Genomic DNA, 12,133 nt, shown 5'->3' on the forward strand with positions numbered 1-12,133 from the left:
AGTAGGCAGAGAGGAAGGCAGAGAGAGGAGGAAGCAGGCTCCCTGCTGAGCAGAGAGCCCGATGCGGGACTCAATCCCAGGACCCCGAGATCATGACCTGAGCCGAAGGCAGCGGCTTAACCCACTGAGCCACCCAGGCGCCCCAATAAGTGGCTTTTCTGAGGGATTTTTTTCTCTGTCCTCGAAAGCCTATTTCTCCTTGAGCGTACCACCCCCTCTTCCTGCTTGTAGCACTGTGAGATGGGATTTGAGATGATTTTCTGCTAGGAGAGCTCACACGCCCTGCCCTATTTTTAGGTCATTTAGTGAGAACAAAATTGGTCAAGTAGGGCAAACCGGGAGTCTGTGGAAGTGAAGGGTCTGGAATTCGTAATTTAGATTACAGTGATGGAACTCGGTTTTACACGTCGTTTGATGGTCTCTGGGCATGGAGAAGGAAAGGCACCAGGGAAGGAACAAAGAAAACTTCAGTCCTATAAAGTAATTTTTTAGTAAATACTGAGCAAAATGACAAAATGCTAACACTTGTTCACTTGGAGGTGTGGTAATATGGGTGTTTGTGCCCGTACCTTTCTGTGCTTTCAAAACCTTCCCAAGGTACAGATGAGAGATGATGTAAATAAATCATCATGATCTGCTGTCTGTAATAGATGTATATTCTTGGGCAGTGGGATCCCCAGGGGAGTTGTTCACTGTGCTGGAGGGTTTCGAGTGTGGCCGCTCTGGGCCTGCTGACCATCCCCAGAATTGCTTTTCTTGCAGCCCTGTCATGCAGGGGAGTGTTCTGAGTGTGCCATCATGTTTTGGCTCTATGCACTTTTTCTAGAAGCTGTACTCTTTCTAGAAAACTCTTGGGGAATGACGGAGAATCTAGGCCTTGGAAAGAGGTATTTTAAAATCTTACATGTGTTACCAGCCTGTGTTAGCTGCAGAAGAAAGCATTGCTGTTCATGGAAGTAATTGGGTTGTAGATGATATGTTACATGTGTGTACAGATACGCAGAAATACATCATTATCCCTGAGCCATGAGAGTATAAAGGCTTTTTTCCTGTTATTTCTTTGTTTCATTTTTTAATTTTTTTACTTTTGTAAATATAAGTTCACTTATGACTTTCATGTTTTATTTACTTATTTTTTTTGAAGATTTTATCCATTCGTTAGAGAGAGAGACCGCGCAAGCAAGGGGAGCAGCAGGCAGAGGGAGAGAGAGAAGCCAGTTCTCTGCTGCGCAGGGAGCTGGATGAGGGGATCGATCCCAAGATCTAGAGATCATGACCTGAGCCACCCAGGCACCCCAGACTTCCATGTTTTAACTTAGAGTTACTTAAATGCCCAAATGGTCATCAACAGTAAAACGGATAGATTTTATATCTTCACAGTGGAATATCGTAACAGGACAAACAAACAAAATACAGTTACTTGTATAACTTTATGGATGACCCTTGCAAAAATAATGTCGAGTAGAAGAAGCCAGACACAAAAAAGAATACTTATTATATGGTTTCATTTATATAACGTGAAAAAACAGGCAAAGCAAGTCTGTAGTGTTTTTTTTTCTTTTATTTGACAGATCACAAGTAGGCAGAGAGAGGGAGGAAGCAGGCTCCCTGCTGAGCAGAGAGTCCGATGCGGGGCTCGATTCCAGGACCCTGGGATCATGACCTGAGCTGAAGGCAGAGGCTTTAACCCACTGAGCTACCCAGGCACCCCAAGTCCGTAGTGTTTTAATTAAGACAGTTGTTACCCTTGCAGCACAGGTGGGGACCGTGTCAAAAGGAGGATTCTGGGACACATATAATGTCTTGACCTGGTTGCTTGTGTGGGTATGTTTGTTTTATGAAGAATGATCAGTCTGTATATTTGTATATTATTTGTGCACTTTCTTTATGTGTAATTCAAAGTTTCCCCAAAAGTTGCTTAAGTAACAACACTTAGGTATGTCTAATAATACCAATATCCATCTTGTTAGAGGAAAGAAATGTCCCCAAATAGTTGTCCTTTGTGTTTAACATGTTTTCACTCTTCCATTTTGACTTGGGACATTTTTATGAATGCACATATTTTAATTATAATTATGTAAACAGTGATGAATTTTCATCAAGAATGTATTTTGAGTACTCGCTTCGGCAGCACATATACTAAAATTGGAAGAATGTATTTTGACCTCCATTTTGTAAGTCTGTTTAATTTGTAAGTTGATATTTTTTATAACACCATTAATAGTTTTCAGTTCAATTGTGATGCTTTTTTTAGTTTATGGTGAAGATTTCGTTAATTGATTATTTTTGTTCATATCAGAGTAATTGCCCATATTTGATTTGTTGATTACTTTGGGGCCCCATATCAGATTTTACTAGTTACAGCTTTTGCCTTTGTGAGTTTTTCTTTGTGACCATTTATTTCTACCAAGTTTAATTTTCCAGTTTCAGATTTTATGTATCTGAATTTTATCAAGTTTTATTGTTAGGGTTTTTTTTTAAAGATTTTATTTATTTGACAGGGAGAGAGATCATGAGTAGGCAGAGAGGTAGGCAGAGGCAGGGGGAAAAGCAGGCTCCCTGCTGAGCAGAGAGCTCAATGAGGAACTCGATTCCAGGACCGTGGGATCATGACCTGAGCCGAAGGCAGAGGCTTAACCCACTGAGCCACCCAGGTGTCCCTATTCTGTTGTTTTTTGTTTTTAATTTTTTATTTTATTTATTTATTTGACAGAGATCACAAGTAGGCAGAGAAGCAGGCAGAGAGAGAGGAGGAAGCAGGCTCCCTGCTGCGCAGAAAGCCCTACTCGGAGCTCCATCCCAGGACACCGGGATCATGACCCGAGCCAAAGGCAGAGGCTTTAACCCATTGAACCACCCAGGCGCCCCTGTTCTGTCGGTTCTTTTTTTTTTTTTTAAAGATTTTATTTATTTGTCAGAGACAGAGGGAGAGAGAGTGCGCGAGCACAGGCAGACAGAGAGAGAGAGGCAGGCAGAGGCAGAGGGAGAAGCAGGCTCCCTGCCGAGCAAGGAGCCCGATGTGGGACTCCATCCCAGGACCCTGGGATCATGACCTGAGCCGAAGGCAGCTGCTTAACCAACTGAGCCACCCAGGCGTCCCTGTTCTGTCGGTTCTAAGAACAGATGTTACTGTGTTCAGTTTTTGCCTTTAATTGTATTTCGGTTTGATGATTTATATCTAATTTTTCCTGGGTTTTCTAATATTTCTTAGGTCAACACACACGTTTTTGTCCCTGAAAATTTTTCATGATTTTTAGCTGTTGGCTTGATACTGTCCTACTAATACTCATCATAGACAGGATAAAACTGATAAAGTCTATTAGTAATTTTTTAAAAAGATTTTATTTATTTATTTGACAGTGAGAGAGAGCACAAGCAGCAGGGGGAGCAGCAGGCGGAGCAGCAGGCAGAGGGAAAAGCTGGGTCCCCGCTATGCAGGGAGCCCAATGCGGGACTCAACCCCAGGACCCTTGGGATTACAATCTGAGCAGCCGCTTAACTGACTGAGCACCCCCAGACGCCCCCATTAGTAATTTCTTGCAGCACAGTGTTCTGGTAGGACAAGAACATGGGGTCAGAGTGCCTTCCCGGGTGAATGTGCCATTCTTAGCTGTCTTGGTCAGTGTGTCTTCACCATTTCTCCACTTGTAGGCGGCTTTACAGAAACAGCAGGAAGTAGCAGTCGCCGGGGCTTCTTTGCCCGCGTCCTCAAAAGTGAATGCATCGGCTCCAGGCGATAGGATGCCAGTCAACGGACAGGCCAGAACTCACACTGACAACCCAGAAAAAGAAATTGAACCAGAAGCTGCAGAAGCAGCTGTGGAGAATGGACCAAAAGGTATGACTTGGCAGATACGTGGGTCTGTCCAGATGTCATAACTGAGGTTCATGGGAAGTGAGTCAGGAATCCGGCTTGCTGGCTTTGGAGCACATTCTGGGAGAGTTGAATGCTTTTGTACCATTTTGAGTCTGAATCTGGTGCTTCTGGTGACCCTTAGCAAAGCAGGGAAGAGCACGTCAGAGGACTTTAGGATACCTTGGGTTGTGGGTTGGTTATCTGTTTCTATGTGACAAATTATGCCCAGATTTGGCAGCTTCTGGTAACAGCGTTTTAGTATCTCACACAGTGGGTGAGATTCCTGGGGTTTTGGGAACTGAGGAGCAACTTAGCCGAGCGGTGGTGCTTCTGGTCCCAGGAAGGTTCATTCGTGATGCGGGCCGGAGCTGAAGTCAGGTGAAGGCTCCATGGGCACCAGAGGCTCTGCTTCTATGGTTTTCCTCCATGACTGGCAGGTTGGTGCTGGCTATTGGCAGGAGGCCACAGTTCCTTGCCCTGTGAAGCTTCTCCTTTGGGCTTAGTGTCCTTGACGCAGTGGCTGGCTTCCTCCAGAAAACACGATGCGAGGGACCAAGACAAGTGGTGGTGTCTTTCATGCTCTAACTTTGAAAGTAGTACATCATGCTGGCACCATATTCTGTTGGCCACACTTACCGACCCTGGGATGTTGTGGGTGGTGACCTCCCGAGTCCCTGAACACCCAGATGGGGATCACAGGGTTGGGGGCATCTTGCCTACCAAATATTGCAGTATTTTTTGAGACAAAAGTACCAGAAGATGAGTTAGTGTTTTCAAAGGTCTAGCTTTTTATGTGCAGCTCATTTATTCCTTCAGCAACTGACTGAAGATTTTCTGAGTGCCAAGGGAACGGCACGAGGCAGAAGGACACACTAAGTGTAAACCATAGCCGCGTACGAGTTAGTGTTTTCAAAGGTCTAGCTTTTTATGTGCAGCTCATTCATTCCTTCAGCAACTGACTGAAGATTTTCTGAGTGCCAAGGGATCAGCACGAGGCAGAAGGACACACGAAGTGTAAACCATAGCCGCGTACGAGCTGTGCTTCGGAGAGAGGCACGCTGTAGGTTGAGAGCTTGTGATGTAGGGACTGTGACCGAGTCACAGGGGTCAGCAGAGGCTTCCTGTGGGAGAGACGTCTGAGTAGAGAGAGCCAAAGCAAGGCTAGGCGCTAACTTAGGAAGGAAAAGAGCATAGCAGGGCTGGTGGTCTGGGTGGCGGTATGGTTCTGGGTGAGTGGTGGTGTGCAGAAAGTTGGTTTCAGACATCTGTCTTGTCTTTTTAGAGTAAATAACAGAAAACTGCTTTGGATAAGACCTTGAAGATCCCATTGTTTAACCTCTCTTCCCTTTTATCCTTATAAGAATTTATCAGGGTTTTTTTGTTGTTGTTTTATTTTAATAATCTCCACACCCAGCATGGGGCTCAAACCATGACCCCAAGGTCAAGAGTTGCAGGCTGAACCAGCTAGGTGGCCCAGGTCTCCCAGTATTTTCAGATGAATCTTTCGTCGAAGGTTCTGTGAGCACGTCTGACAAACCTGCTGAGGGACTGCTCATGCAGAGACGAGGCAACAGAACTTTCCCCTTTTCTGTTCATCCCGCAGCAGGACCGTCCTGTCCAGATTTTTCTGTTTCTGTGAGCTCCTTTAGAATAGCCCCTGGAGCTTTGGGATCCACAGAGGTCGAGGCTTTTATTTTTTTCTTGACAGAGAGACTGAAGTAAAAGCCCAGCTTTCTTTTTGTGGATCCAAAAGTGAATTTATTCCTAAGTCCAGAGATACCCTTCATTATTAGGTTTCCTTGGTACCAGCTAGGAGGTTTCCAAAGTCAGTCTTAAATCCGTGCTCATACCTAATCAGAGTGTTGAAAAAAATCACTTCTATGATTGTGGATTGCGTGTGTTCCTTGAGGTGTTGTGCTGACATTGGTAGAAAGTTCAGGGGGACGCTTTGCTGGGGAGCCCGTGTATTCTTCAGGTAGACTCGATGGCAGGTGGCGCCTCACTGTGGGGGGGGGGGGTCCTGTGTGAGTTGGCCACCTGCTGCAGGCGAGGGCTCGTCCTCTTCAGCGTGTGTAATTCCTGTTGCCTTTAGACTCTCTTCCAGTAATAGCAGCTCCGTCCATGTGGACACGCCCCCAAATCAAAGACTTTAAAGAGAAGATTCGGCAGGATGCAGACTCCGTGATTACAGTGGGCCGAGGAGAAGTGGTCACTGTCCGAGTCCCCACCCACGAAGAAGGATCATACCTCTTTTGGGAATTTGCTACAGACAATTATGACATTGGATTTGGGGTGTACTTTGAATGGACAGACTCTCCAAACACTGCTGTCAGCGTGCATGTCAGCGAGTCCAGTGATGACGACGAGGAGGAGGAAGGTAGAGCCCGTGGTCCGTATTGACAAGTCCTGGGTTGTGTTGGCAAAAATGGCATGGTTCCCGTGTTAGCCACCCTTATGCTTCCTGATTAACACTTTCTAGACAGGGATTCATCTCTTCATAAGTGGGAACTCAGCTGAAAAGGCTGGGAGACAGGCCAGCCTGCCAGGAGGGACTGGGGTCCAAACATGACATTGTTTTAACGCCGGCAGGTCTGTCTGGCAGTGTGTTACAGTACTGCTTCCTCAGTACGGTTTTACTTCCAGCATTTTGTGTTGGAAAGCCAATGTGCAAGAGCATTTCAAAAAATTTTAAAAGAGCAAGCAAGAAATTCTGCCAACTCTGGAATTTATTCAAATTTACAATTCTGTTATTAGCTTTTTAGGTCGTTACTCTTAAGATTTTTTTTTATATAAATACAGAAACTCTTACCAGAACATCGTACCTAAAAGCAATGCCAGCTGTTCTTCCCCATTTTACACGAGTATAATTTTATATTTTCTCTAAGTAGACAAAATGGAGTGTTAACCAGAACAGCCTAAATCCTCCTGGTTTAGGAAGTAGGTTATAAAATGTATGCATATTAATGGAGAAGATGGTCTCCTTAATTCTGTTTTGCAGAAAAGGTAGAGCTCAAGGCTTCGGTCCATACCTAGTGAGCACTTGAGTTCCTGGGTTGGCTTGGCTGAGGCTGGTGTGGAAGGAGTGCCCTGGCCATGGGACTGGAGAGGTGGCCTCTGGTTCTTGGGACTAGCTTTTGGGTGATGTGCAGAACAGCTGCTTGTGCTTGAAGATGGTTGGTAGTGCTTCCCAGAGATTGCATCAGGTTACACTGGAAGAGGCAGTAGTCAGAGATTTGTGGAGGCAGGCTAGATGTTCAGTCCGCCATCAAGGCGCGCAACTGGATCTGGGCCCTACGCGTGCCGCACACCAGGCCCTCTGAGGCCACGTGTGGTGACACGTGTGGGCCTGTGTTATTGAGGAGCTGCTTTGTCCCGCGGAACTTTGATTTCTGCCGCTTTTATCTCTGAGGACCGGAGCCAGGTAAAGCCTGGCCCACAGACCCAGGAGTGAGCAAAGAGCAAAGCAGAGGCAAGAGAGACCCGAGCAGGTGTGCCCCGACGCCCATGGCAGCTGCCCCTGAGCAACATCAGGGCTGGCGACTGGCCTCTCTGATGTGCTACAGGGACTTATGAAAATCAGACTGCAAATGTCTAGGACAGGAGATGTGTGTGTGTGCTGACCGTTGTACCGCTTAGGAGCTTTGTGGCTGGTGTAGAAGGCTCTGCTCAGAAGCACGTTGGGGTGATCTGTTTCCCCTGGCTTGCCTGGAGAGTCTCCAAAGGGAGGTTGTCCTATTGTGAGCCCTCTGCTGACTGTTGTTTCTGGGCCAGGGATTGGGCGGGGCACCAGTGAACCCCGATGGGGTCCAAAGCCTCTCTAGAGGCAGGAGTCATGCCGCATCCTTGATCGTTGCTCTCCTGTGTGACATGCCTCAGATGGGAATGGGCTTACTTGTCCTCACACCAGGCCTAATCATAAAATGATTTCCATCTAAATCTAAGCTGTTAATACCCCTGTGTGAGCCGAAACAGCAGTGAGGATTTATTGCTCCCAGGAGTTGTTTGCAAAGAGTGAGCATAACTTTGTCCTTTTTGAAGATTTAGCTCACAGACTGTGTGTGTCCCCATGGTTCCTGAGGAAGGCTACCGTGCCACTGTGTCTTGTCCCCGCAGTGCATTTTATGGGGGTCCTTTTAGCTTGGATTAAGATGGAAGAGCAGTCCAGTCTTTCTGTTTGTTGCTTTGGGTTTTTTTCCCTCCATTGAGTCTTGAAAGCTACAGGAGTTTGTTCTCTCTGCAGAAGTGTGACTGTTACCCATCTTCCTGCTCTGATTGATCCTGTCTTTATTGCTGCCAGGTCCCAAGTCTTTGCTTAACTTGATGAAAGGTGCAGGTTTTGAACAAAATCTGGGTCTTGAATACCAATAATCTGTTCATGGATTTTTTTTTTAAGATTTTTTTAATTTTATTTTATTTATTTGACAGAGATCACAAGTAGGCAGAGAGGAAGGCAGAGAGAGAGAGGAGGAAGCAGGCTCCCCACCAAGCAGAGAGCCCGATGCAGGGCTCGATCCCGGAACCCTGGGATCTTAACCCTCTGAGCTACTCAGGCACCCCTGTTCATGGATGTTCTTAAAAACAATAGTTTGCATTTTGAATGCAAAACTCTGCATTTCTCATTTGCAAATGAAGGACATTTAAGTATTGCTGTGATGAAGCAGATCTGGTTTGGGTCTATTTATCAGAATGTCATTTGCTTTTTTTTAAGTAAACTTTTTTATTTTAGAATAATTTTAGATTTATAGAAAAGTTGCAAAGAGTTCCTGTGTACTCTACATACAGTTCCACTTAATGTTAACACCCGTTTATACTGCGGTACGTTCATCATCACTAATGAATCAATGTAAATACATTGTGATTGGCCAAAGGCCGTATGTATTCAGATTTCCTTAGTTTTTATCTAATGTTCCATGATCCCAACCAGAATGCCACATTATAGTTAGTTATCCTGTCTCCTTCAACTCCTCTTGCCCATGAGAGTTTCTCAGACTTGACCTGTTTCAATTCCTTATAGTGACCCCTGACAGTTAACCGATGTTGTCAGAATTCACTCTGCCGTGTTACGGACCCGAGGTCTTTTATCTTCCATGCTGCGTATTCCTGACCTGTTTGCATTTGATATGCGGAACAGGTTTTAAGCTGGTTTGTAATTTCTCACTCCTGTAGGTTTCCAGAGGTATTTTTTTCCTAACCGCATATCAAAAGTTCAGAAACTATTAAGTGGGACAGAAGTAGGATCAGAGCTCCCTTTTTGCTGCTGGGGTTGTTTCTGGGTTGGCACAGGCCTGTAGCAAAAGGTGTAGATTTTCAGAGTGTCTCTGAATGCCTGCCTCTCTACTATGGTTTCCTCATTTTACTCTCTGACGTGTACAGAACATGATAGTCCTCAGGAGTTCAGTTGCCCCTTCCTAAAACAGAACTTTCATGTTGTGAGGAAGAGGACAAGAGCATCGTTTTCCTTGTTGCTCAGACAAGCAAGGTTCCGCCTGGTGGGAGGAGCGAGGACTCGAGTGGGTGTCCCTGGGGAAGAGTGGGGCTCAGACGTGGGAGCAGTGGTAAGAGTCAAGGGAGAGAGAGGTGCTGGCTGCTTCTCCCACCAGGTAGCAGCTGCCGAGATACAGGAGTGAACAAATGAATGAAAGACGAAACCGGGACGTGCTCATGGGCACATGCATTGTAGAGTGGCTCCAGAGAATTCCTGAGGAGCTGTTTCTCAGAGGAAGGACGGGGTTGCTGTGCTTGAGGCAAATGTGGTTTTCCCAGTTCTGTTCACTGACGAGTCTCATTCTGTCTCACAGAAAATGTCAGTAGTGAAGAGAAAGCCAAACAGCATGCCGCCAAGCCTCTGCTGGACGAGATCGTGCCTGTCTACCGGCGGGACTGCCATGAAGAAGTGTACGCCGGCAGCCACCAGTACCCAGGGAGAGGGGTCTACCTCCTCAAGTTCGACAACTCCTACTCTTTGTGGAGGTCAAAATCCGTCTACTACAGAGTCTATTACACTAGATAAAGATGTTGTTACAGAGTCTGGAGTCTAGGGCTGGGCAGAAGACAGCATTTAGTTTGGAATTTCTTTGGACTTTTCTGGAGCATTGCAGTCAGTGTTTATCCTGTTGATTTTGGTCTGACGGCTGGTGGACTCTTGTTGGAGCTCAGGGTTCCCGTGAGACCCTTTAGCATTAATACTCTGGGGCTCGGGGGATTCCTCAGAGCCCTCCAGCCCTTGGGTGCTGCCCACCAGAGTCACTAACGGATGCTGAAGTTCCAGGAGCTACGCGTTAAATCTTTAAGGTCTCCAGAATAAAACCTCCCCCACGTTGACCCCACCTGGCTGATGGTGAGTCCGTTGCTGCCTGCTCCATGTGTCTTACGAGAGCCCATAGTTACAGGGACCGCAGATAGGACGGCCTCATGTCAGTAGTCTGCCTGAGGTGCAGCTGACTTTGATGAAGGTCATCATTTTTAAAACTTAAAAACTCAAGACCTCACGGATGATCATAGACAGATTGCCTCAATTCAGTTTTGTTCTGAACGACCCAGATTGTTTTTGCTTTGAGTGCAGCTGTTAGTTCACAGTTGTCGTACAGAGAATTACTTTCTGAGATAATCTTAAGAATGTTCAAAGCTGATTGATAATTGAACTATCAAGACACCTAGAACACCTCAGACATCCGTCTCAGCAAGCCTGTGCTTGGTCCTTTGCTCTTCCTCTGGTACTCACTCTACCAAGTAACAAAAGCAAAATTAACTCATTTTTGTCTCGATTGGGCTTTGTAGAGCATCTCAAATTAAAACCGTTTTCTACACAAGCATATAGGTAGGGGTTTTGTAAACTCAAATTGGCACCTACTGAAGTAAAATATATAAAATCACTTAAATGTAATTCGCTGTGTGGGGAATAACATTGCACTAAATGGAAATCACTGCCAGAGACAGTCCATTTTCTTTTCATGTGTTAATACTTAGGCACAGACCCTATACGATTCCAGTTTGGAATTGCTTACTAGAGAGAATTGGAAACACATATGCCCATGCTTAAATTTTTTTATAGCTTTAATCTGTATTATGTCTTTATAGCTGGGAAGAGGTACACTTTTGTTTTCCTTACTGAAAACAAATATGGATTAATTGCCTCACGTTTGTATAAGTGATCGACTAGTGTAGAGACTCTTGTTTTCATAAGGGAGTGTGGTACAGCTAGAAAGCGACAAAGACGGCAATACACACGTAATGTTACTGTATGTTGTTACTGAACTACTTAGATTTTTACAGTTTCAAATCATACATCACTTCTTGTAGGAGGGTCTCCGTTGATTAGCTGCGTTATATACAGTTCCCTGTATAAGGGGCTGTTGGTTTGTGTGTGCTGCATTTCTGTTTTTTAATACCTGGTTTTGTACATACCTAACTCTGTTCTCTTTTGGTTATTTGGAAACTGGATTATTTTCTCTCCTAAGCAGTGCTTAATTTGTGTTTTTTTTTAAATTTTGATTCACTAGTTCCAGCTCAGAGGTGTCCACACTGTTCTGTCCAGAACACTTTCAGGCTCTCCGTCAGCTCTCGTGTATATATGGTATAGAAACCATGGCGTTAGGCACTTCTTGGCTTTTTTTTTTTTTAACGAGAAAATACTGTATTTAAAATGTAAAATAAACTTTTAAAAAGCAGGCACTAATATATATTTCTTCCAGCCTTTGATTACAGATGTGTCCTTGCACATGTGTTAAAGTGAATTATCTTCTAAAAATATCATTGTTCTCGGGAGCAGTGTATGTCACTTTACATAAGCAGTGGTTCCTGTCATGTGCTCATGTCAGAACATTTTTTGGTTTTAAACTTTTTTATTGCCTTTGGCTGTTGATTAGTACAGTACAAGTGCGATTTCAAAAAGACCTTGAGAATAATATATTTAATCAATTAAAATGTTTATCTGTAATCCGTTGACGTTTCATTAATACAGTTACTCTCTGAAGTGTTAGTCCTGTATTTCCTCATTTGGGAAGGATGAGAAGAAATGGCTCAGAAGATCTTTTCTGTTTTAAAAAGTTTAACACCAACAACAGACTCTTTCTGACTGATCAGTTTTTGCTGGGAATTGCCCCAGTGAGTTAGGATACATTTTAAAGTTTTCAGTCTGCTGGGTGGAAAGGAAAGCACTGACTTCTTATTTAAAGGGACTTGTGATTATTTTCCCTACACAGCCACGTGTGTAGCTTATTTCTTGAAGTTCTGGGACCCCCTGCCCTGAAATCCTTTCTGAGGTCTGGCCCCTGCAAA

The 12,133-nt window shown here is 44.8% G+C and overlaps 1 protein-coding gene across 1 annotated transcript in view; it reads left to right on the forward strand.

The window, feature by feature from the left end:
* Window positions 1-11,792, forward strand: part of ACBD3 (acyl-CoA binding domain containing 3) — a 41,736-nt gene extending 29,944 nt beyond the window's left edge. Inside the window, exons 6-8 of the mRNA XM_059412897.1 lie at window positions 3,652-3,838; window positions 5,949-6,233; window positions 9,655-11,792. Coding sequence (XP_059268880.1) covers window positions 3,652-3,838; window positions 5,949-6,233; window positions 9,655-9,866 — 684 coding nt within the window. The 3' untranslated portion in view covers window positions 9,867-11,792. The remainder of the gene's footprint in view (window positions 1-3,651; window positions 3,839-5,948; window positions 6,234-9,654) is intronic.
* Window positions 11,793-12,133: the final 341 nt, after the last annotated feature.

This window comes from Mustela nigripes, chromosome 10 (assembly GCF_022355385.1).
Source record: "Mustela nigripes isolate SB6536 chromosome 10, MUSNIG.SB6536, whole genome shotgun sequence".
Lineage (NCBI taxonomy): Eukaryota > Metazoa > Chordata > Mammalia > Carnivora > Mustelidae > Mustela > Mustela nigripes.